This window comes from Hydractinia symbiolongicarpus, chromosome 4 (assembly GCF_029227915.1).
Source record: "Hydractinia symbiolongicarpus strain clone_291-10 chromosome 4, HSymV2.1, whole genome shotgun sequence".
Classification (NCBI taxonomy): Eukaryota; Metazoa; Cnidaria; class Hydrozoa; order Anthoathecata; family Hydractiniidae; genus Hydractinia; species Hydractinia symbiolongicarpus.
In genome coordinates, this window is record NC_079878.1 from 860,928 (window position 1) to 883,295 (window position 22,368).

Below are 22,368 nucleotides of genomic sequence, written 5' to 3' on the forward strand. Positions count from 1 at the left end.
ATAAAATTTTGGATGACGTCATAGTTATTATAATTTATGAAATTCGGGAAAGATGTAATAGCTCGAAAAATCAATATTTGATGGGAAAAGGTCTAAAAAGTTTGGACCGGAACAGATTGTGTCACAGAAATTTTTTGTTCACGACTTCACAGGCTTCCTCATTTTTTATGTAAACGATAGTTGTGGTAAAAGTGGGGATACTACGATTTCTTTACATGACCAGCAAGGAGCAAGACATTTCGTTTAGCCCCGCTGCAAACATCCAAAAACTCCTGGGAACGAGGTTGACTTCTTTATTTGTATGGATGAACTACGCTTAGTTTATTACTTCTATCCATTCTTGTTACTTTGGATTACTTATTCATTCCTTTCATTCACGTTATTTCGCACTATCTTTCTAAATATTTTTTTAACAAAAGATCCAGCAGTTTGAGTACTAAATACATATTTTCTATAAAAACTTAAAAAAAAATACAAAAAAATGTACTATTAAATTGTGCAAATTATAACTAAATTATATTATTTGTGAAAAAATCAATATATACATATATAATTACATCTAAAAGCAATCAAAATCTGGCAAAATAAAAGCCCTTTAAAATATTTTACATTCCGACTGCTTTTTTTACTAATAAATTTAAAAAACTTTACATTCGTGACGTGGAAATCCTCCTGCATTATTTGTACTAATTTTTGTGCGATGGCAAAAAAAAATCTAAAAAAGGCAAAAAATTAGCAAGCATCTAATTAGACAGTTATTTTGTTTGTCTGTTCAAAATGGTTGATTATATCCCTGTGATCATTTGGCCGTTTTTTAGAAACCAGGGTAATTATTAAATTAAAAAAACCGCGCTTAAATTGTACCTATAATCATGGTATTAACCCCGTCCAAGTAAATTCTATTACTTCATGAAAACAAGAGAACAGAATCCATAAAAAAGCGATGTAGAAAATATGTGGACGGAAGATTCCCTGTGGAATCCACCACGGGCTCACAACTTTTTTCAATAAAAATATAATTTCTATGAACAACGTTGATTAGCCGTGCACGGAGGTGCGGCTAGGTTTTGTACCTAAACAGAATTAAAAAATATTTAAACTGATACATAAATATAATCTAAAATACAAATTAATAAAAGTTAAATTATAACCGTATAAAATAATTGCAAACTATAAACTGCTGACCATTTAAAATATGATAATTTTTAAAAACTAAGTTAGGCTAACTCATTACGCCATACATAAAACCTTAGTACAGATTCGCGCTGGCAATTATTGGCCGTGTAGCGAAAAAAAAAGAAGTAAAAAGTCTGAACCGCGCTCAACAAGAAACTCTTCACACGCGTTTTTATCTTTGATTTTATTAATTTAACGAAAATGATTATATCTTCAAAGGTTGGTACAAAACCTATACAAAGTGTTAAAAATTCCAATTAAAAAATATTGTGCTATATTCCAGTGTAGATACATGTTAATTAAGGCGAAATAAAGTATGCCTCATCGTGCTGCCAGAGGATAATATAATATTCTCTAACTACCCTAATATTATTTACTAAAATTTCGTGATTTCTGGGCTTGTATTATGGATGTTTTTCACAATCTTACTAATAATATTAAATTAAAACTATCATGATTTCAATTATTATTATTTTTAATTATTATTACTATTTTAGACCCTTTTTTCAGTTATTTTTAACGCCAATAAAGGTGAGTGTATTAAACCTATAAACAGTCAAGCTTAGCAAGAATAAATTGAAAAAAGGTTTTTATTGCCACTTTATAAGGCCTTTCGTAGAAAAATTCTGATAATTTTAAGGATAAATGGAGGCCTTTTAAGAATGATTGCAAGCAGGAACATCTGCAGCTTGTTCAACGCCAGAACTACAAAAAGGAAAAACATCGTTTTTTAATATTTCTATCAATTTTATCGGGCATATTAATATATTAACATTCTCCAACATTGAGAACCATAAAGGAGCTTATTTAAAAGCTTAATTAAAGTGCGTTGAACAAAAACTGCACATGTTAAGACAATTTCCATATCATAAGGAGAGGCTCTTGAGCTTCCCCGGAAAATGATTTAAATAAATCTAGCCCACTCAATGGTCTCACTTTCTTACGCAAATCTACATGTCCAACTCCAACACTGACGACATAAGAAGGCATTAGCAAACAATCTCGTCTTGTTTCTTCTTCGCGTTTGGACACGGCTACTAACGAAGCATAGTAACTTTCATTGGTTTCACGTACTAAAGAAGAATCGCTCAACGATATTTCTTTTTCATAAGCACGCAAGCCGATCGTAGATGTTAATGAGGTCGAAAAGTTATCGCTATTAAGCAATGGCGTATACATCCCTTTATCCGTATAACTCCCGATTGGCGTTTTCGGAGTAGCCGGGTTACTTGTGCTACGAATATTTACACTGTTTTTAGGGCTTTTCGGTAGCGGTAGAACTTTATATTGTTCATAGAACGATTCTAAAGCTGGATTAGATGGTTCCGCATTCTTTGAATTCTCTCTTTGTAACAGCTGAATTTCTTTATTGACTACGGAATATGGTTGCGTCACAGGAGGAAGTTCAATTTGAAACGGTAACTCGTAACCAGAAGTGGTCTGAAATCTATTGTCTTCACAATCTTCACACATATCGATTGCTTTGCCGTGAGTGCAAATCACCATCTCTTTCTCGTCCTTTTTAGTAGGCTCTTCTTTAGACTCTCCTTCCCCTTGCTCCTGCAAATCACCTTTAACCTTCGCGCTTTCTTCGTCACATTCTTTTTGCGGTTCTTTTTCATTAATTACTTCAAGACTCTTACCATTTAGGCCATTTTCTTCTTTAGGTACTTCATCTACTGGCAGTGTTGATTGGACCAAGGGTACATTTAATTCCGTTTTATGAGGCGTGCTAGTTGATGTAGGAGGTAAAGAAAACCCTTCAAACTGCTCCATCATTTTAACAAACCCTCCCTCCTTTAAAACCGGCATGGCATTGACAGTAGATTTAACAACGGCTTTATCTTTGTCAATATAAATAGAAAAGTCCTGCTCTGGTTTAAATGATTCTAAGTCGTAGCCGTTCGTTTCGTTTTCGATAAATGAAAACTCTTGGTCGGCTGTTATGTCATCATCGCTATCATACGTGTCACGCCTGGTTGGCTTTGTTGGTTGGGTAGCCTCTTTTTCAGTCAGGACAATTTCAGGGAGAACTTCGTCTCTGGCGTCAGCTAATTTATTATAAACCAGCTTATCCTTTTCATTAGAAACTTCATCACATCTTTCATGCACGCCCCTAGGTTCTTCCATGACAGCACCAGGTTCAGGTTCAGTGTCAGCTTTTCTTTTAACCTCATTATGTTCTTCGTCCTCATCTTTAACATCATTATCTACCACCACCATCTCCTGCTGTAACACATCTTTATTCTTAACATAACTATTCACTCCACCATATTGGTTTTCTGCGTTAGGATCCACTACAAAATATACTGGTTCGCCGGATGGCTTTTGTTGAACAACCTCCATAGAGCTCTCAACCTCTGATATTGAATCGCTGAACATATCTACGTTTAACATCGACTTTACTTCGTTGTGTTCCGCTAAAAAAAATATTTGATCATCATAGTAAGCTTAAACACAAAACATACCTCAATAACAACCAATTTAATGCCTGTCTAATATATAATTGATAGAGCGTGGGGTTTTTAATCAAACTAACATATTGAAATGCTCAAATACGTCACATCAAGGCTGGCAAAAGTATATTGCACAAATTAAAGTAAAAACTCCACAGTGCTCATTTGAAATTTGGAAGGAAGACTAAATTAAATAGGCTCTGACTATAATAAACATACACGCATTTTTTATAAGCTATACAAAGCTGATGTTCAAAATTGCTTATGTTTCTGTATTTTGTGGGCTCGACTGTTGTTTACTTGTTTTTTTGTTGACTACCTATATCAATTCACGTGTTTGCTTGCTCAATTTGGTTAGTGCGTCAATAGAAATCAAACATCCCTTTTAACGATTTTGCACAGACAGTTTAGAAACAGTAAAATTCCAAATTCTAAGGCTATCTTCAGTATCCGTGTTGTTTGTCCTTTATCTTTCTTTACTAACTTCAGACTGTGTGCTTCTTAAAAGTTGCTTTTTTTCCTGTAGAATTCGAGCCTCGTGTTAAGTTATTAAATATTGCTTACATAAAAAAGCGCGTACCATCTGATGATAAACCAAGTTGGAAATTCTAATCATTTAAATGCCGAAAAAAACATACCTGAAGCTGTTTCAATTTGTGGAAACAGTTTCGTAGATATTCTAAATGAGTGTAGGTGCTTCACAGGTCCTTCATGGATATGAAACGAAACGCAGGCTTGCCCTGCTACTGTAGGAATGCCTCCAAGACGTGGCAAAGGATAGGTTACGATAAGTCCTTGATTGACTCCCACCCAGAGTAATCCCTTCTCCGCAAGTAATGCAGTGACGTAGATTTTTTCAATGTTGATGCTCTGGATTTTACCATCAATCTCTAAAAGTACACACAAGTTAGAATTTTAAATAAACAGCCATGGAGGCAGTTGTAATGATTATTTTTTGCAAGAAATTAAATTACAAATTTCTTGCGGTAACTAGGATGTAAAAACTAACCACTTTTCATCCTGGATATGGGTGTTGTTATGTTTATAGTTTGTAAATGTTCCAACGTTTCTGCGTGATAAAGCTGCAGTTTTGAAGACTTCCAGGAAGAAACCCATACTCCAATACCATACGCTACTAAATGTTTCACATCTATTTTGTTCCATTCACACGTGTCTATTTTCTTCTAAAGCATAACACAAAACATTTGTCAACATCCTTTAACTTCAGAACAGCAACTATTTTTCGCTATGTTATGATCAAATTAAGATATGGCTAGGTTACAAGTCAGCGTTTCAAAATACAGTGGATTCTCTCTATTTCGAACTCACAAAAAACTGGAGAAACTGGAGAATAATATATAATTGTTTGTAGCCACAAGTAGTAATTTTAATTGTTTCTATATTAAATTCGCACAATTTGAAATTTCACTTATCAATGTTAACGGCGACCTCAGGTTTGTGGATAAATCCAAACTCTTAAGCTGTGCTAATTTCTGCTGATGTCAGCAGCATAGCTCCTTTTTGTGATCTTTCGGGACTCCATAATTCCTACTTATATATAGAAGTAGCACTTAATTGACGAGTTGATGCTCTTTGCTAAATTCGAATGCTGTTTACCAAAGTAACCGATTGTAGATTGAGAAAGGATACAGAGAAAGGACAGAAAGGCCACAAAAAGAAAAGAGGACTAAAATATTTGTCCAAGATAGGGAAATGTTCACGATATAAGATCTGAGATAGAAAAACTCTACTTGTAACAAAACAAAGACATTACATACTAGGCATGCTGCAACAAGCACTTTTACACACAAGTAAAAGTCTGCATAGTTACCTCAACACCCAACGTTAATGCATCCAGTATAATTATTTCGGATCCACAAGCGCACCACAATTTTTTACCAGCTTCAGTTAAAGCAAGGATTGATTTTACACCCAAACACACTATAGTAGGATTTTTTAAGTTCCATGTACCATCTAGAAGAGAGAGTAAAGTACCATGAAGACTCTTCATCCCTTTTGACTGTAACTTACGTACATTGGTACAAGAGATATTAAGTATTGCATTGCTCTAACTCCCTTTTCTTACTTGCTTGCTACACAAGTTGGGTCGCAATCAATAAATGACTTTAAATGGGCTAACATTAGTACATTACCGGTTTATTGTACTTAATGTAAGGGAGTGCTCTACTTGTAAGCACACTATTCTCTAATATTTTATCTTAAGAGAAGTAAATTTCTCAAATAGAAATTTTCAATTTGCAAAAATTTCGCAAATTATTGATTTGATTTGCAAAAACAACTCCTCGCGAAATATACGTAAGACAGCCATTTGCGAAAATTAATTCTCGCAAAAAACTCATTGTTTTAAGAAATTAGCCGTTTTATTTCGCAAATCTTTTAAGCATCTCTTCTTTTTAAAATTAATATTCACATTCTCATCTCAAGGAGGACACAAATAAAAGATGCACCTGCAAAAGTTGCGCCCGCCGTTACAAAACCTACCTAATTTTCGTTGAAAACATGCTAACGTCCCGTTCGCCAAACCTGCAAACATTTTACCGTGAGAAAATCTAAAAAAAATATAATGAATCATAAAGAGCTTAGCTTTAAATTGTCCATGCTCTATGAAAGGACTAATAGACTATACAATGATGCGTGATAGCAACGGTTTTTAAACAACGCCATTTTTAAAAAGTGCTAGAATTAACGCCCCTTCTACTAAATCCTTGATAAATGAAAGTTTATATACAAAACAATAATTGCATGAGTTAAAAACAAACCTAACTTAACGGCCGTGAAATGATTTGTGTTATTCTATTTTAACTGTTTTACTTTAGGCTATGCATCTCAAATGGATATTGAAATGTATCTCATTCGAAGACCTAATCGTTATCTCTAGCATTAGGAGGAAATAGTTGATTTTTCGGATGCCTTCTGTGCTGTTATAATTATTTATAGAAATACTATTCTACAGCTGTCATAAAGAGAATCGCCAGCCAATGGCTATAAAATTGTCTGCATATATGACTAAAATTGCTCAATAAAGGAAAAGAAACTGGCGCAGTGAGCAAAACTTCATGTGAAGCACAATGGCTAGATATATTTTTTATTTTTGATTAAGCATTTTTAAAAAATGAAATCTATTTTTTGTATTATAACACTGGGCAAATTTTCGCATAAAACTGCAACGGAAATTATTTTTATTCGTGCTTTTAACTACTATGTATTTAAGAATTTTAACCCTGCGCTGTTTTGCCCGTGTAACCCTATAGGGGGGGAGGGGACACAAAGTGCCCCTGGGTCATAAATGCCAAACTACCTATGCTTAAGTGATAAAACTTGGTATAGTTGTAGAATGTCTTAAAAATTCTCGTTGCAGGTCAAAAGGTACATTGATGACGTTACGGAGTGTATAAATGACGTCATACATTCTTAAGATACGCCATTGTCTCCATTCTCCAATATACTTTAATTTCTCAATTGTTACTGATGTTACAAACTTACAACCTTGATTCTTGGTACATTTGTGGACTGTGTGCCAAAAAATGACATATTAAAAAAATAGGTTTTAATGACGTCATTGGTATATTGGCCGGAAGGTTTGCTATTTTAGGGATACAGATAAAAAATCCACTTTTCAAAAAATATTGACGCTCATGTCATTAAACTTTGCTACATATGTAGAATATTACCATTAAAGATGTTGGAGGTAAAAAAACAAAATATTTTATAGACATTTTTAGGGGTTTTAGGGCTCTATCACGTGCCAACAAAAGTTATGCTCTATCATTTTATAGACATTTTTATAGACATTTTTAGGGGTTTTAGTTATGCTTAGTCTAAGAAGCCACGGGCAGTTAGTCCAGGTATAATACGCTTAAATCCAACATCACAAAAAACATTTTTGATTCGCACTATATTAACTGGGCAAGGATCTACGATTAGTCATTGTCCAAAAGTTCGACTTACTTTAACGTTGTAATAGAATCCTTCAACATAGCAAAAGTGTATGGTTTCTCTTCTCCACTATGAGGGTCGAATAATAGAATACTACATAAAAAAAGATAAAATATTATTTATAGCGATCTATAACTTTACATTGCGCACGCTCGAAACACAAAATTTTATGGAGAAAAAAAATATTTAATAAAATTGCTATAAAATGTAGAAAATTAGCAATGTGATTGGTCAAATAACCAGTATACAGACTGTTTCAAAACAAAAGCGATCGAAAAAAGACGACCACCATGTGGAATTAGGCTTCAATGAAAACCATATTTAATTCTATACATTCTTCATAATTATGTTTTACCTGCCAGACATAGTACCAATCCAAACGAGTAAACTTGGTCTGTAATCCCCGTCGCCAGAAGAGATTTCAGGTTCACGAGACAACTCGGCGCAACATATTCTAGCCTTGCACGCTACGAAGCTCTCCACAGCATGTGGCTCGGACGTCATATTCATTTCCATCAAAGTTATTAAACCAACGTGTTCGTTGCCAGAGAATACCCAAAACATTGGATGCGGAATGGTGGTGTCTGAAACCTCAAGTACACATTGAACCTACAAAACAAAGGTAAAGGTTACCTCCCGCCAAAATGAAATTAATTGCATATGAAAAAGCTTAACCCTATTCGGTCCGGGGTTTTTCGAACATACTATGATCGGGGGAGGGGGGCGGAATCCGCCCCCTCGATATCTTTTTATAAGATTGTTCAAATTGAATCAAACTTGGCACGCTAATAGTACGTCATAAAAGGAACAAAATGGCAGCATTAAATTTTTGTTTGTGTCAGCACATTTTCTGTGACGTCATCAGAGGTTTGAAATTTGTTAAAAATGCCACTATCTGCTTAAAATTTAACTTTTGTTCCAGAGCGAATTTTTGCATTCTGTTTGAAGTTTCTGAAAGTTCAATAAAAGTTATTTAACATATTTTTCGGTTTTTACATAGATCGCATATAAAATTGCCCAAAATTGGCTGAAAATCCGTTTTTTCCGATTTTCGGGTAAAATCCGACAAAATCGGGAAATCGGATTATTCACGTGTCCAAATTATGCAAAATGATTCTTTTTAATAAAACAAAGTTGTGTTGCAAGTTTAAAGTTCTAAGGATGATCCTAACAGAAGTTATTAAATTTTCCCTATTAAAAGGATTTTATGGACATTTTTAGGGGTAGTTTTAAGTAATGGCCAATATCAAAGCCTCTGAAAGGTATGGAACCTAAACATTTGGCATGCAGGTGTCTAATAGATAAATATTGAAACTCAGTAAGTTTCATAGCCATATACCTTAGCAATAAGGAGTTATTATAAATAAACCGTCAGGGGGGGCGGAATCCGCCCTCCCCCCCCCCCCCCCCCCCCCCCCTGGATCGAATAGGGTTAAAAGATTGTCTAGGAGTTTCAATATTTTTTTTAAAATTCTTGGTTGTTTCTTTAAAATTTGGACTAAGAAGATTCATTAATAATGCATGATGTCATGAGTATGCTCTGCAAGGGGGTTAATTTAACATTTTTGACAAGACATATAGTGTTAAAAATGTTTTCTGGCCGTTCACTTTGTCGCGTTTTGAGCATTTTACATAAATTTCAATATTTATTTACCATAATAATGCTTAATGCTAACTCATGATGTAGTAATTTGCATAATTAGCGCAACTTTTAAGACAAATATTTCGAGAACGGAAAAAAAAATTTCAAAAAAATAAAAAGATTCCTAGAGAACTTTCAAAGAACTTTCATATGAGCTTAACTTGATTTTTCGCGGGAGGTAACCTTTAAAGGCACGTACTTTCATGAAAGACAACAAATTTTAAGTGAAAAAATATACTACCGGTCATATTTTGCAAAATTTAGATTTTCCTGACCTTTTTCTCATTAACTTACATAGAATTATCTTGTGTTTTTATGAGACAGACAACGAAAGAAGTATTTTTATACCCTGTACATACGTGAAAAACATTCAAAACTATAACTCATAACAGTCGAAAAAAACACGTCATCACAATGTTGCCACGCCCAGACCAGGTTTAAATTATTCTTCTTCAAGTTTTAACAAATTTCAGATGAACTACCTCGCACGTTGAGTAGCTGGGACTTTTTTATTCATTTGTCAAGATAAATTCTTCACAAAATAAGGTCTTTTTATAATGGAATATTAAAATTCTACAATTTAACCTAATTTGCTGGCCTGTAGGGAAAAAGAGGATCTTTTTCTTTAAAATATATAAAGGTGATTTAACCTTCTTCTCGAAAATTGGCAGCAGTAGTGCTGAATCAAAAACTGTACTCCACATCACAATGTTTCTTTCTTCAACTTTGTGACAAATCGTTCGGAAATTCCATGAAATTTGTTGCTTGCATTAATTTAATCAAGAAAAAAAAGCATTGTCTTTCCCATCCTTAAAGATTATAATCTTGCATCACATTTCTTAGCTGTTAATTTAAATACCGGATAACTAAAACTATTCTGTATTCAAATTTTTTTGCATTTCCTTTCGATTCTGCGTTAATACTACCCTTTACGGGTTAACTCTAGAGTTAGGGTTGAAAATGATCAAAAAATATTACATCTCGTGTTCTTGCCCCCCACAACGGCCTTAAGGGGAACCCGATGTATAAAACGATGTTAGACTTAGATTTAAATTTAGAGTTAAATAAAGGGTCTGTACAAGCTTACCCAGAAAATTTTATTGCAAACCAAGCTGCAGATTCCAAGTTGTCGTCAGCAAAACATTAAGAGGCCTGGGACAAGCAAACAAGTGGCATTTTGGCAAAGAAAATTATGTTAATCAATTTACCTTTATATTATCTATGCATTGATAAAGTTTGAATGCATATCCCTTAACATGTCTAAAATTACTGATGACAAAACAAGTCAAAATTTGCTATTTCTGAAATATGATATCATAATTTATGCAGCATAATTAAAGCTAAAATTCTCTAAATGTGAACATCTTGAGCATGAAAAAAGCTTCTTAAAAATTTAAAAAGACTTGTTAACCAACTTTTTAAGCTCTATAAGTCCAATATCATTTTATACCTGGGGTTCCCTTTAAACATGCTGTTCTTACATTATGTTTCTACCTTGACCTGCTTTAGGCTCGTAGGTACAAAAAATATTGCTAACAACAGATTTTATCTTAAAATATTATATTCGCAAGTTATCAAACACTTTTAATTATTCCAATTTTTTGTAAACTTAAAAATATCCGTTTGCATTAAAGGTCTGATTTAATCAGTGGCTACTATTGTGAAACACAAAGCACTTACACTATACTTCTGCTCAATCATAAACAGGGGTACCATATTTGCAACCAACGGTTGAGTTCTTCTCAAAACAGCTGTCTCTCCATCGTAAATACTTTCTTCCTGCAAGAACCATCCTGGATTATTGTTGTGTGCTAACCGCAACTTCACATTCTCCAACTCAGCAGACCATTCGAGTTTCTTGTAGGGGGAATGCACATTGAATAAACAGCGCATGCGCTCGTTTCTAAAACAGTAAAAAACGGGTACATTTCATTACACCAGCTAAATTCTGTTTGAAGACTTTTAGAAAGCTTTAAAAAAAAACCAGACAAGGCATTAGCGTATATTTAAGTTAAAGGCACATTCTTATACATGAAATGGGTATTTTTGAACTTTTTCCTTTCTAATTAGTTGATATCTGAATAAAATAACGCAACTGCTTTTTAAATTGTTTGCTACGGAGAAATAACGAACAAGAAACTCTTTCTACTAGTATTTTTTTATCGTCGTTGCTTCTTTAAACAATAAGAAAAAGAAAAAGTAAAATTTCAGTTCTTTTTTTCTTTTTTCTTTTTGTTAGAATAATCCTACAACGACTAAAAACATGGTAAAAAGAAACTATACTCAAAATAATAAAAATAAGATGAACATTGTAAACTACTTTTACAAGATCACGCTTTTGACTAGAAATGTTTAGGAAATGCCACTAATGGCCAAGTTGCAATTTCCACTTATTTTTATAAAATACTGCGTCATTTCATGAGCAGATCAATCTTTGCACATTAATGTTTACGTACTGTCTGTCGCGTACTGGAATGGATAATTCGATCCAATTCATATTAGCAATTTCTGTTTCGCGATCCAGCAGATTTTTCACATCTTTAAACCAGTTGTTTACTTTTTTCGTATCAAGAAACTAAAAACAATACGTGGAACTAAAGAAATCGGAGCAGACACAATGACAACAACAGCAACCACAAAGGATAACGACAACAACAACCACAACAAAGAGGAAGACGACGACGACGACAACAACCACAACAAAGAGGACGACGACGACAACAACAACAACAACAACAACATCAGCAAAAATCAACAACAACAACAAAAAAAACAACACCACAACAACAAGAACAACAGCGACAAAAACGACAAAAAAGACAAAAACAACAACAACGACAATGACAACGACAACAACGACGAGTGCCGACGTAAATTAAAAAGGGCTGGATGATGACAGTGATAATCATGATAACGATAACAACGATCACCGTGATGGTAAAGAAACAAACTTGGTCTCAATAAGAACCTTAAAAACCAAAAGTTAAAATAACAGATAAATATCTTACCCTATAAGATCTGCGCAGTGAAGCCACTTTTCCTGCAATCTCGCCAATCAAAGCTATATCATGTTGAAGATCTTCAATTAATTGGGAAGAGTTCTTTCCACCCGGTCGAGGACTGGAAACTAGTGAATAAACGTATCATTGAAATCCAAAATAATATTATATCCTTTTCCAGTAGAATTCCATGTCTTCCCTATATTTAAGAATGTGTTTTAAAGGTGCTACGAAACGATTCAATAAGTTTAATCCCCACACATTTTAAAGAATGGTGGGTAATAACGGACCACTCAAAGAGTCAAGGTGCAAGAAATTATATACACATTAGAACTACATAGACGTCTACATAGACAACCTGCTTATAAATAATTAATTTTTTATGATAAATCTGCTTCTTTTTATTTTTATTTAAAAAAAAAAAGAAAAATTTTTCTTCAATAATCTTTTTGGCGGTAAAATAAGCTACAGTCTCTAAAATGTATTAAATATCAGGAAATCGAAAGTTTGTTTTGACGAGGGAGCAGAAACAACACGAGAAGCTGTATTTGTTAAAAAAAGCTATGTTACTAGCTTTAAGAAGGCAATTAATACCTCTAAAAAGATTTTGAAATTGTTGATACTGCGATTGGCATTATATGCGATAAACTTGTATGTTTCTATGCAAAATTTCGAAGGATGTAGCTAGCTAGCTAGTTCGAAAGGTTTAAAGTTTATTTTATTACAAAGTTTGAGTTAAAAGCAAGGTATATTATATATAGCGAATAAATCATGGATATCAAGTATATGTGGGGAACTTTTCTGCCATTTTCAGTTATATTTGGATACCCAAATTATATTCAAGATGATTTAAGATTTTGTTTTTGTCCTCAGTGATCATAAATGTTTCACCGCTATTAGCTCGACTTTCGTGTAAGTCACTAAAGTTTAAAACCATATCGCAGCCCCTTTAAAAAAATGAAAATACAAAATAGTATAAATTTATTCATGATGAGTAGTAGTCAAGGCGATTCTTAAGAAAACAGGGGTATTTTTTTAAATATTAAATATTGAGGAACTGTCTATTTTAGTTGAAATTTGGGTAAAACTACTATTTACAATAAATCAACGTTATCTGTAAAAACACGTCGATATCCAGCGTCTCAAGTTTCTAAATTTTTGGGGTAAATAAATGAGAGCTGTTAAGCAGGTATTCCAGGACAACAGTAAATCCAAGTTTAAAACCAGTCCCTTAGATTGCATTATCAAGTAGCTACACACCTATACGTTAATTTTTGTACAGTCTATAATACATTCACAAAAATTATGAAGTGTTACTGCATTTTTTTCAACTTCAGTATGCTTCAGAAGCACAAAATAATCTGTATAAATGCCATTGGTATCCTCACGAACATGAAATTTTAATCATTAGTTAATTACTCAGGCATTACTCTGCAGACACACCCATTTTTTTTATCTAAGAGACACATACTTGATTGAGAGTATTTGATAGTTGTTGTTTTCTTGTCGATATTTATAGAAATACCAGAACCAACATCAATCAATTCCACATCGTTCACAGGTAAACACCATTTCACTTTATACTTCTTCTTTGTCATCAGTTTTAATTGCTTTTGTCTAAAAAATAGAGAGAAAACACTATAAATAAAAACTTTTAAATTACAGATGAATTAATAAATGGTTTATTGAGTAAAGGCCAAGGATGGTGCTAAAAAAACAAATGTTAACTTTAAAACAATCTTGAGAAGACCTTGAGCAATTTTCCAGTCAATAAACACCAATGGTTTGAATGTTACACAAATAAGGAAATGTTAAAAGAGAAAAATAATAACTTACTTGTTGAGAATACTTGCACATACAATTAAATCGCTCAACAAAAAGATCCTGCGAAGTTTGGTTTTAACAACTTTATTGTCTTCAATAAGCTAAAAACATAACCTTGTAAGGTACAAATGCACAAGAAATACAATATACTAGATTTTTGAATTAAAATTAATACACTCTTTTCAAGCGTAACTGTGCATTAAAACTTAAACTACAAACAGATTATGGATATCATTTCTCTCTAGCCAAATGATCTTAATCTTATTGGCAGCACCAACAACTTTTTGTGGATAACCCATAGAGGCGCAAAATTAAAACAAGCAAAGCTGAATGTACAACAAAAGACAACAAAATAAAGCTTCTTACACAAAGGAGCATATCATCATGTCTTATGTAGTATCGCTTTTTTGAAGCAAGAGGCTATAAGAAGAAGGTAATCATATAACACTGAACATCCTACGCATAGTAAAAATTTATATATTTAAAAACACATTAGTGAAGGATCAGATTGTTAATAAACTGAAGTCTCCGAAAGAATTTGGAACATTTTTGGCTACCCACACAATATAACAGATTATCTCTTAAAATATTTCAAGAAAATTGCCCAGTTGTAAACATTTTTTCTATACAAGGCCTGACAAGTAAATATGTAAGTGAAAGAGAAATAAACACTAATTAACAAATGACTTACTTTATCAAGACCTGTAAAATAGCCATCCAGTTGCCTCACTTTGTGTTTACACATGGAATCTTTCCGCTTTTTTGCAAGAGTCTCGCTTAAACATTCTAAATGAGTCAGTGCCATCTGAAGCGGTGGTCGATCAGGGTGAAGAAGGGGAGTGACTTTCACAAGTGCTTGGGTCAGTATTACAAGTTGAGGAATGCGCTCAAGTGGTTGCCTCATTAAGTCATACAAAGATTGTTTGGTATTGTGTCGGTATAAACGATTCTAAAATTAGGCCGAATTGAAAATAAATAAAGGGCTATGTTACCATACAGCTTACAGAAATCTATCAATGTTATTATCTTCATACTCCATTATAAAATGTTATACAATGAATTCAAAAAAATTAAATATTAAGATAGGAGAGTTAATACCTTATTTCAGTCACACCATATACATTATTAACTTTCATCAATTCTCCATTTATTACTGCGTGATTTAATAATTTCAAATTTAACAGTTTTTTATAATTACACAAGTTTTTAAATCCAGTGTTTTTTCAGTATAACAACACTTCTTGAAAGGCTTCATGAAATAATGAAGCTTTCATTCAATAACTTAACTTACTGGTTATTGCGGCTATGCTAATTGAAATTGAGTGAAGTTTCTTTTGTTTATAATTATGACGACCTTTTTTACTATGGATACTTACGTTAATGGGGATGGAATTAAATTTTATGGATTTAAACTTTTTAGTTCTGCATATTGTATTATAACATGATGATAATTCATTAGTTGACACCTGCAAAAAACAGGGGTTATGCTGTGGGTTATTATGTTCCTAATTTACTAAAAGTAATTATTTTTCTTTATCTTAAAGTACACTCATTACTTTTCTCATTGTATTTTTTTCTATAAGCATAGTGATTCTGACAGAAAGAAATGTACTAAGAATTCAAGCAGGAATTAGGTCTCTCTACATTCTACATTCTGGATGCGTGGTACTTTAATCCTTTTAAGCCAAACACAACAGATGTTTTAAATATAAAAGTAACTAATGTTAAAAACAGTAATCACCAGGTAACCTAACATAAAAAACAGACTTATGCCAATTTTACAAGTGCTTTATTTTTAATGTTTGTTACCTATTTAACAGCATATAATGTTATTTAGTTGAAATTTAATACAGATTACAAAGCTGTTTTTATTTTTATTTATAACTAGAAATATCATTGAGTGCCCAGTATTCTAAAAAATCAGATTATAGTAAAAAATAATACTTTACCTTGAGGAACTTCAAAAAAGCTGGCACAAGTTTGCATGTTTCCTTTATGCTCTCCATTGCAACAGAGAAATTTGACACAAATGAGTTATAAGCCTTTAATACAGTTGACTTAGAAAACTAAAAGGAAAGTAACGTTTACACTAAATAAAATCGTAAAAGTTTGTATTAGTACATTACAATAATAGCATCCTGAGGAAAATGTAAAAAACAAGAAAAACTTCAACTACCTGAATAAAAAAAACAACATAGAATAAAAACTATATGTAAATCGAAAAAGAATGTGCAACTTTTACAACCCTTGTTAGTTGCACCGGCCATAACAGTTTTTCAATTAAATGCCATCAACAGAATCTTAGTTGTAACACATTGTTAGTTATACCTTGCCGAAAACAAATTGACTTAAAAACGTGAAAAAGTTAGCACTCGAGATGCTAAATTCGTAATTTGTGATAGTTATTATCAAAAGTACCAACCGATGCAAAAATGACATCTCCTATAACCTCCCTTGTGTCCCATTCATTTGCACGATCACTCAACGCCATGTTAAATAACTGATGACATTGCAGAATTTCATGGATGTGTTTGAAAATGACTTTGACACGGTCTTGACTGATAAGCTTTCGATCAAGTAACGGTTCTTCGTATTCCTAAAATGCAAAATATAAACGTATGAATACAGTTTTGCTATTACTCACGTATTTGCATGTTTCACTTTACTTGCAAAGAAAATAAAGCTATTGTTACACCATGGACTATAAAAAAAATCATTTAAAATAGAATTAACAGTGATTCACCCACCTTAATTAATCTATTTAATGACTTCATATAAATTTTCTCATTCTCAATTATGCATTTCACAATTTGATATCGCTTAACCTAAAAATAAATTGCTTGGTTTATATATACACCATAAAGTCTAAAAATATCAGACTATAACTGCAAGAGTTCTGTCAGCATGCACTGAAATATATTCGCACTTATTAAAAGTGCACTTTAGCACACACCAAACTGTCTCATTTACTATTTCCATTATTTTATGGCTTCTTTATTATAAGTTACTTGGGTGATTATGTTGAATGTTCAGTCCAGTGAATTTAGTTACATTATAATGGCACATATCTCGATATAGGATGCTGAGATTTTAATGACTTTTATGCAGGTTGAAAAAAAAAACGATTTTATTATTTTTATACTTAAAATTTAAATTTATAGGTTTTCAGGGGTAAATTTAGCCCCAAATTACAGATTACTTACTTATTGCGAAGCAATTGAGCTTAGCGAGCGAAGCGAGCGAAGCGAAATTGTGGAGCACGTTTGCTACACGCGAGGTATACCAAGAGAATTATTGAGATTCTCAAAATTTCGATAGAAAAAAAATCATATAAAATCAGCGTAAAGAAATAGGACTGATATTTTTGCACATAAAGCTAGGGTATTTTTTTTTCTAATAAAACAAATAAGTTTGGACCGAGGGGTTAAAGTATAAGTTTAGTAAAAAATGCAATAAGTACGGCTCGTACCCCCCCACCCCCGGATTTTGACCCCCCCCCCGTCTTTTGGTCCGGATTATACGTCCGCCGAACTTGAACACACAAAGAGGAATATGCCGTGAACAAGAAACGGTAGTCGGCATTTTAGACACGTATATTTTACAGACCCAAAATATGCCTTATTTCTTTGTATTATAGCTAATTATGGTATAAATAATTGATTAATTACTTTGCAATTTTGCTTCTAATACTATTATAGTTGTATTTTAATGAAACATAATAGTATTAAAACGGTTTTCTTCTTTTGAAAAAATTTATTGCTAGTCCTGTTTCTAATCGACTTTACTTGTGTATTTTAAGCTTTTTTGTTGCTGTGCTTTTTCTGGAGATTTTAGTTGGATTGGAAAGCTCCTGTGTAAGGTACCCTTTCCTAAAGAAAAATTAAAGTAATTTGTACAATTATAACGCGCCGAGCTGTGTTTTATTTTATTGTTTCTAAGAAGATGTAAGAATACAATATTATCAATTTTAATTGGTTTTATCCAAATCAAGGTAAGGCTTAATCACACGAAAGGTAGCTAGCTAGAGCTCAGTTTTGTATAAAAGAATTAAAAGTAATTTGTAGAAATCATATGAAGAAGCTGTATTACTACCTAACTGATAGCCAGATATAGGAAAACCTGTAGCTAGGGCGCAGACAAAACAAATAGCTCCGGGCGCTAGAGTGAGCTGACCAACCGTTTTTTATCATTTTTTATTTATTATATAAGTAACCTGTTACAGTAATTAAAAAAATATCCACTTTTGCTATCAAACCAACAGCAATGTAATTGTCAATAGGAATTAGTTTTCCGTACACCCTCCCTGAGAACAAGGTTTAAAACGACATTAAAACTGTCATTAAACAGAACTCAAGGATGCCCAAGCCGCACCACGTCCTCTAAACGGCGTGGGCATCTTCGAAACTGCTTGTAATTTTAGAACAAGGGTACTGATAAGCTGCATACGCCGTATAACGTGCAGGCGTTTTTGGGCAAGTTTAGCGTTTTGCAAAAAAATTGAAGTATTCACCTTAAAAAACCGGCATAGACCATAAAGTAAACTATGTGGTAGTAAAGTTCTTAAAAGAACTGTTTTTGATGGTTTTTGATAAAATTTACTTGATAAATAACTTTTAATTTTTATTAACTTCTTTCTCTTAAAGCATCTTTTTCCAACTATCGTCCACAAGGTATGTTACAAGGAATTGAATTTTGAAAATGCTCCAGGCAAGTTCGGGAAAGTGTGGGCGGTTTTGGAAGACAATCACTAATTTAATTGTGGCTGTTTGCAGCTTATTGACACCCTCTTATTTTAGAATATTCTCAGGAATAATAGACGAAGAGAAATTACATCACAGTTTTTTGTCCACCGCCCACGTGTGTTTGAGAACAACCCACATAACAAAGTTCATTATTTTTTAAATTATTTGTGTAAAAATTACTATTTCATTCACGATAAACCATTTGTCAGTCATTTTATTCGCCCAACAAAGAATCCTATCCAAGGTGCTTTTCTATTAGTGCTGAATTTAATAATTGACATGGTTCAGCATAGTTTTTAAAAGGGTCTGATTGCAAAATATGATTGCCAAAGTTCAGCACTTGTAATATTTGTGTATTTGTGTACTCAGCTTCTAAAACACACACAAGAGACATTATAATTTCCTCTGGGTGATTACATTAATGTTGGTTGAAAAAAAACTGAATGATGAGAAGCATATGTTTTTAAATGGGTCTAGGACAATAAACTTATTTAATTTCCCTTGGCCTTGCATCAATCAAATTCTGAAAAAATAAACACTTCTAAAATGATTTTGTCAGATTTGGAAACTGTTGGTATGGTTGGAACTTTGCGTATAAAATTAGTAAAGTTGCCAAATTGTTTAGTTTTTTTCTTTTATACTTTTCCGAATTAGCCTTAATTATTTATAAGAAGAAAAACAGTGCTTTCAATTCCATTGACTTGGCCATCCCTTAAAGGCACTGGAAGCTTCACTATATGAAAATGTTTTCTTTTTCTTTTAGATTGTGTACAATGGGAGTGAGTGATGTAATCTTCTAATGCGTTTGGTGAAAAGAAGGCGAATCCGTTATTGTTTTTCTGCCCAAATTTGAAGCTATTTAATAAATCTTGATAAAGTTAAAAAACTGTTTTGATTTGTTTGTTTTTGTTTTAATTGTTTCCCGTGAGTTTTCGAAATTCGTTCCAGCAGATTCTGTGGCTTCTACTGCCGGTATTTTTACGTGAAAAAAATACTGTTTTGTTGTGAGGTCATTTACGAAATCGTTAACGTTAGGACCAACTTCTGCGGGTTGTACAACTCGATGTATCACATATCTTTCGGAATACTGCTAAAAGTGTAATTTTGTATTGCGCTCTTTACTTTTACCATTCTGTGGGAAAAGGCGGTACAAAATTTCAACACGCGTTATTCGTTTTTGTTAGTTTCGCGTAATCTAATTTTCTCGCACATTTTGAAAAGAATATGCCACGCACATCAAATACTCGCGCAATTCGCAAAAAAAACTGTTTTTGAGCAACGAATTGTTCCGCAGAGCGTTCATTTTCCTACCTCGTCCCCAGGGTTCATCTATATGATATTCAATTTTGATGTATTTCGGAAGATGTTAGCGACAAAGAAACAAGAAGCGCTAGGGACAAAGTATTGGATAGTTTAATTTTGCTTGCAACTTGCGAAATGCTTCGCAACCTTTTTTTAATTTCTAGTTTACTAAACCTATTATTTTTGTGTAAAAGCATAGTGAATGCCACTTTGTGTTTTTGAGCTATAGATATTAGTTGGGGCTGACAATGAAAAAGCAGCTCACAAGTTAGATGGATTTGAACAAATATAATTTGTGTAAAATTTGTAGATAGTATAAATTTGATATGTAATGTAAAAACTATATAAAATATTTGTCAATAAGTTAAAAATGAAACGAACTGCCTCCTCTGGCTGAAAAATTTTTTATAATGCATTCAAATTAGATGAAAAGTTTAGAAACAACACACACAGCATACAACTTTTATATTATATTGTGTTTTTTTGTAAGTTGAGGTAGATTACCTATTTGTATTTAAAACAAACAAAAAACTTTGCTTAATGAAGGAACGTACTTGATACTCATCTGCATTTTGATTTAAGGGAGGTAGTTGAACAAGTTGTTGCTCATTTTCCATCTCTACTGGAATATAAGTATCCTTTTCAAGATCTGAAAAATATAAAAAAAAAATTTTAAATGGCACTTAAAGCTAACAAACTTTTTCTAAAATTTGCAGGAGTTTGATTGCGAATTATTTAATAGAAATCTTATATGTCCGAATCAGCATATTGTAATTTTCATACATTGAAAAAATCTTACTGAAGTCAGTAATTGCGAGTGCCACTGGAGTTGAAAAATTATGAATTCTTGTAATAACTACTTTTAAACACAAAAAAGACTCTCAGACTAGTCAGAATTCAAGTGGTTTATGCAGTAACGCAACTTGAATACCATTTACTTTAAAACATCATTAAAAACATACCTGATGATTCACTCAAACTTTCAAATATAACACTGTTCCTGGGAGGTAGTGGTGGCTTCTTTCTTTCCAATTTTTCCACAAACCCTTCAATATCTTCATAATCTGACTCAACCTGAAAGGTGAAGTTTGAACAGATGAGATATAAAACTGTTTTGAAAATACTCTGAAAAGAAGACTTACTAACAAAGCACTGTGTGTTATGACTAACTACTGTTCCATCTTAAGGCTGAATGGAAAACAATACTCTTTCTCCAAGATTATTAAAACTACGTGTGTCTGTACTATGGTTTTCACAATAGTCGAACTACATTTTGCCCCATTTCGTTGATTTTGTTGCTCTTGATTTCTTTGTTTTCTGCTGTAAAAACAGTCGACTTCGGCAGCCACCGAAGTGTGGACTTTTGGACTCACTTAAAACAAAAGAATTTGTGATGTCAAGAAGAATCTCACTTAAGTTGTCGAAATTTACAGTTACAGAAAGATTAATATTAGGGGATGGGTGCGTAGGAATAATTTATTCTTCCTATTGTTATTGCCTGGCGGTAGCTGGTCTGTTTAATAGGTTCGGCAAACTTTGACAAGTTGCAATTCCAAAGTTTGCTTCCAATTCATGTCTACTGAAAAAAGGCTAAGTAATTGTTTTGTATTGACTTGCAGCAAGTAAACGGAAGTTTTAAATACATGATTGTGGAATGAAGTTGAGCAATGTTGCTAAGAAGAAAGATTACTGGCAAACATTTATTCTGTGTGTCACCCGTGATTGCAGAAGAAAAGCAGTTCGGTAAAAAGCAGGCTTTAACTTATGACAAAAATCATAGTATCAACTTAATGACTATGCTTTCAGCTACATCTGTTTACTTTTAATTCTTTTGATTTTGGAGTAAGATATACAATTGCTTTCTATTGCTATGCTAGCAAGTATGAAGATAAAACTGTTTCACTTTTAACAAATTTGAAAAAGCTTGAGTCAAATTCAAAAAAGCTTTATGTTGTCTTGGGTTTCTTTTTAATTTGTGTAATAAGACATTTTATAACAACACAATAAATCCAATAGCTAGCCAGCTGGTTATTTTTTGTAGCTGGTAAAGGTGTAATATATAACAATTTTTTGACTTCATAACAACTTTGTATGCTTACTTTTGTAGATTCAAAGCTTTTGGCAATAGACACTGGTTTGGGGAGAAAGACTCTGACAAGACTTGATGATGTTTTGGTTTAAAATCTCTAGCCTCATATCGAAATAATTCATGGAAATGGTGCTAATCATATACAATTCGAATAAGAAAAAGGCATGGTTTTATTTAATGG

At 32.9% G+C, this 22,368-nt stretch overlaps 1 protein-coding gene and 1 long non-coding RNA gene across 3 annotated transcripts in view; one reads left to right on the plus strand and one right to left on the minus strand.

Annotated features, from left to right (window-relative positions):
- Nucleotides 1-428: 428 nt before the first annotated feature.
- LOC130640759 (rho guanine nucleotide exchange factor 10-like) overlaps nt 429-22,368 on the minus strand; it is a 28,371-nt gene continuing 6,431 nt past the window's right edge. The window contains exons 4-23 of one of the 2 annotated variants that reach the window (XM_057447299.1): nt 21,061-21,172; nt 20,653-20,747; nt 16,802-16,879; nt 16,477-16,650; nt 16,004-16,120; nt 15,431-15,520; nt 14,746-15,003; nt 14,421-14,474; nt 14,067-14,155; nt 13,702-13,847; nt 12,240-12,358; nt 11,688-11,806; nt 10,912-11,134; nt 7,945-8,198; nt 7,602-7,682; nt 6,135-6,202; nt 5,464-5,606; nt 4,642-4,816; nt 4,271-4,522; nt 429-3,596 (exon numbers count right to left, since the gene is read on the minus strand). In XM_057447299.1, coding sequence (XP_057303282.1) covers nt 2,026-3,596; nt 4,271-4,522; nt 4,642-4,816; nt 5,464-5,606; nt 6,135-6,202; nt 7,602-7,682; nt 7,945-8,198; nt 10,912-11,134; nt 11,688-11,806; nt 12,240-12,358; nt 13,702-13,847; nt 14,067-14,155; nt 14,421-14,474; nt 14,746-15,003; nt 15,431-15,520; nt 16,004-16,120; nt 16,477-16,650; nt 16,802-16,879; nt 20,653-20,747; nt 21,061-21,172 — 4,218 coding nt within the window. In that variant the 3' untranslated portion in view covers nt 429-2,025. The remainder of the gene's footprint in view (nt 3,597-4,270; nt 4,523-4,641; nt 4,817-5,463; nt 5,607-6,134; nt 6,203-7,601; nt 7,683-7,944; nt 8,199-10,911; nt 11,135-11,687; nt 11,807-12,239; nt 12,359-13,701; nt 13,848-14,066; nt 14,156-14,420; nt 14,475-14,745; nt 15,004-15,430; nt 15,521-16,003; nt 16,121-16,476; nt 16,651-16,801; nt 16,880-20,652; nt 20,748-21,060; nt 21,173-22,368) is intronic. The other variant, XM_057447300.1, reaches the window with a different exon arrangement.
- On the plus strand, nt 17,723-19,790 carry LOC130640761 (uncharacterized). The gene is made up of 2 exons (XR_008982388.1): nt 17,723-18,045; nt 19,560-19,790. It is a non-coding gene; the product is annotated as an uncharacterized LOC130640761 (long non-coding RNA).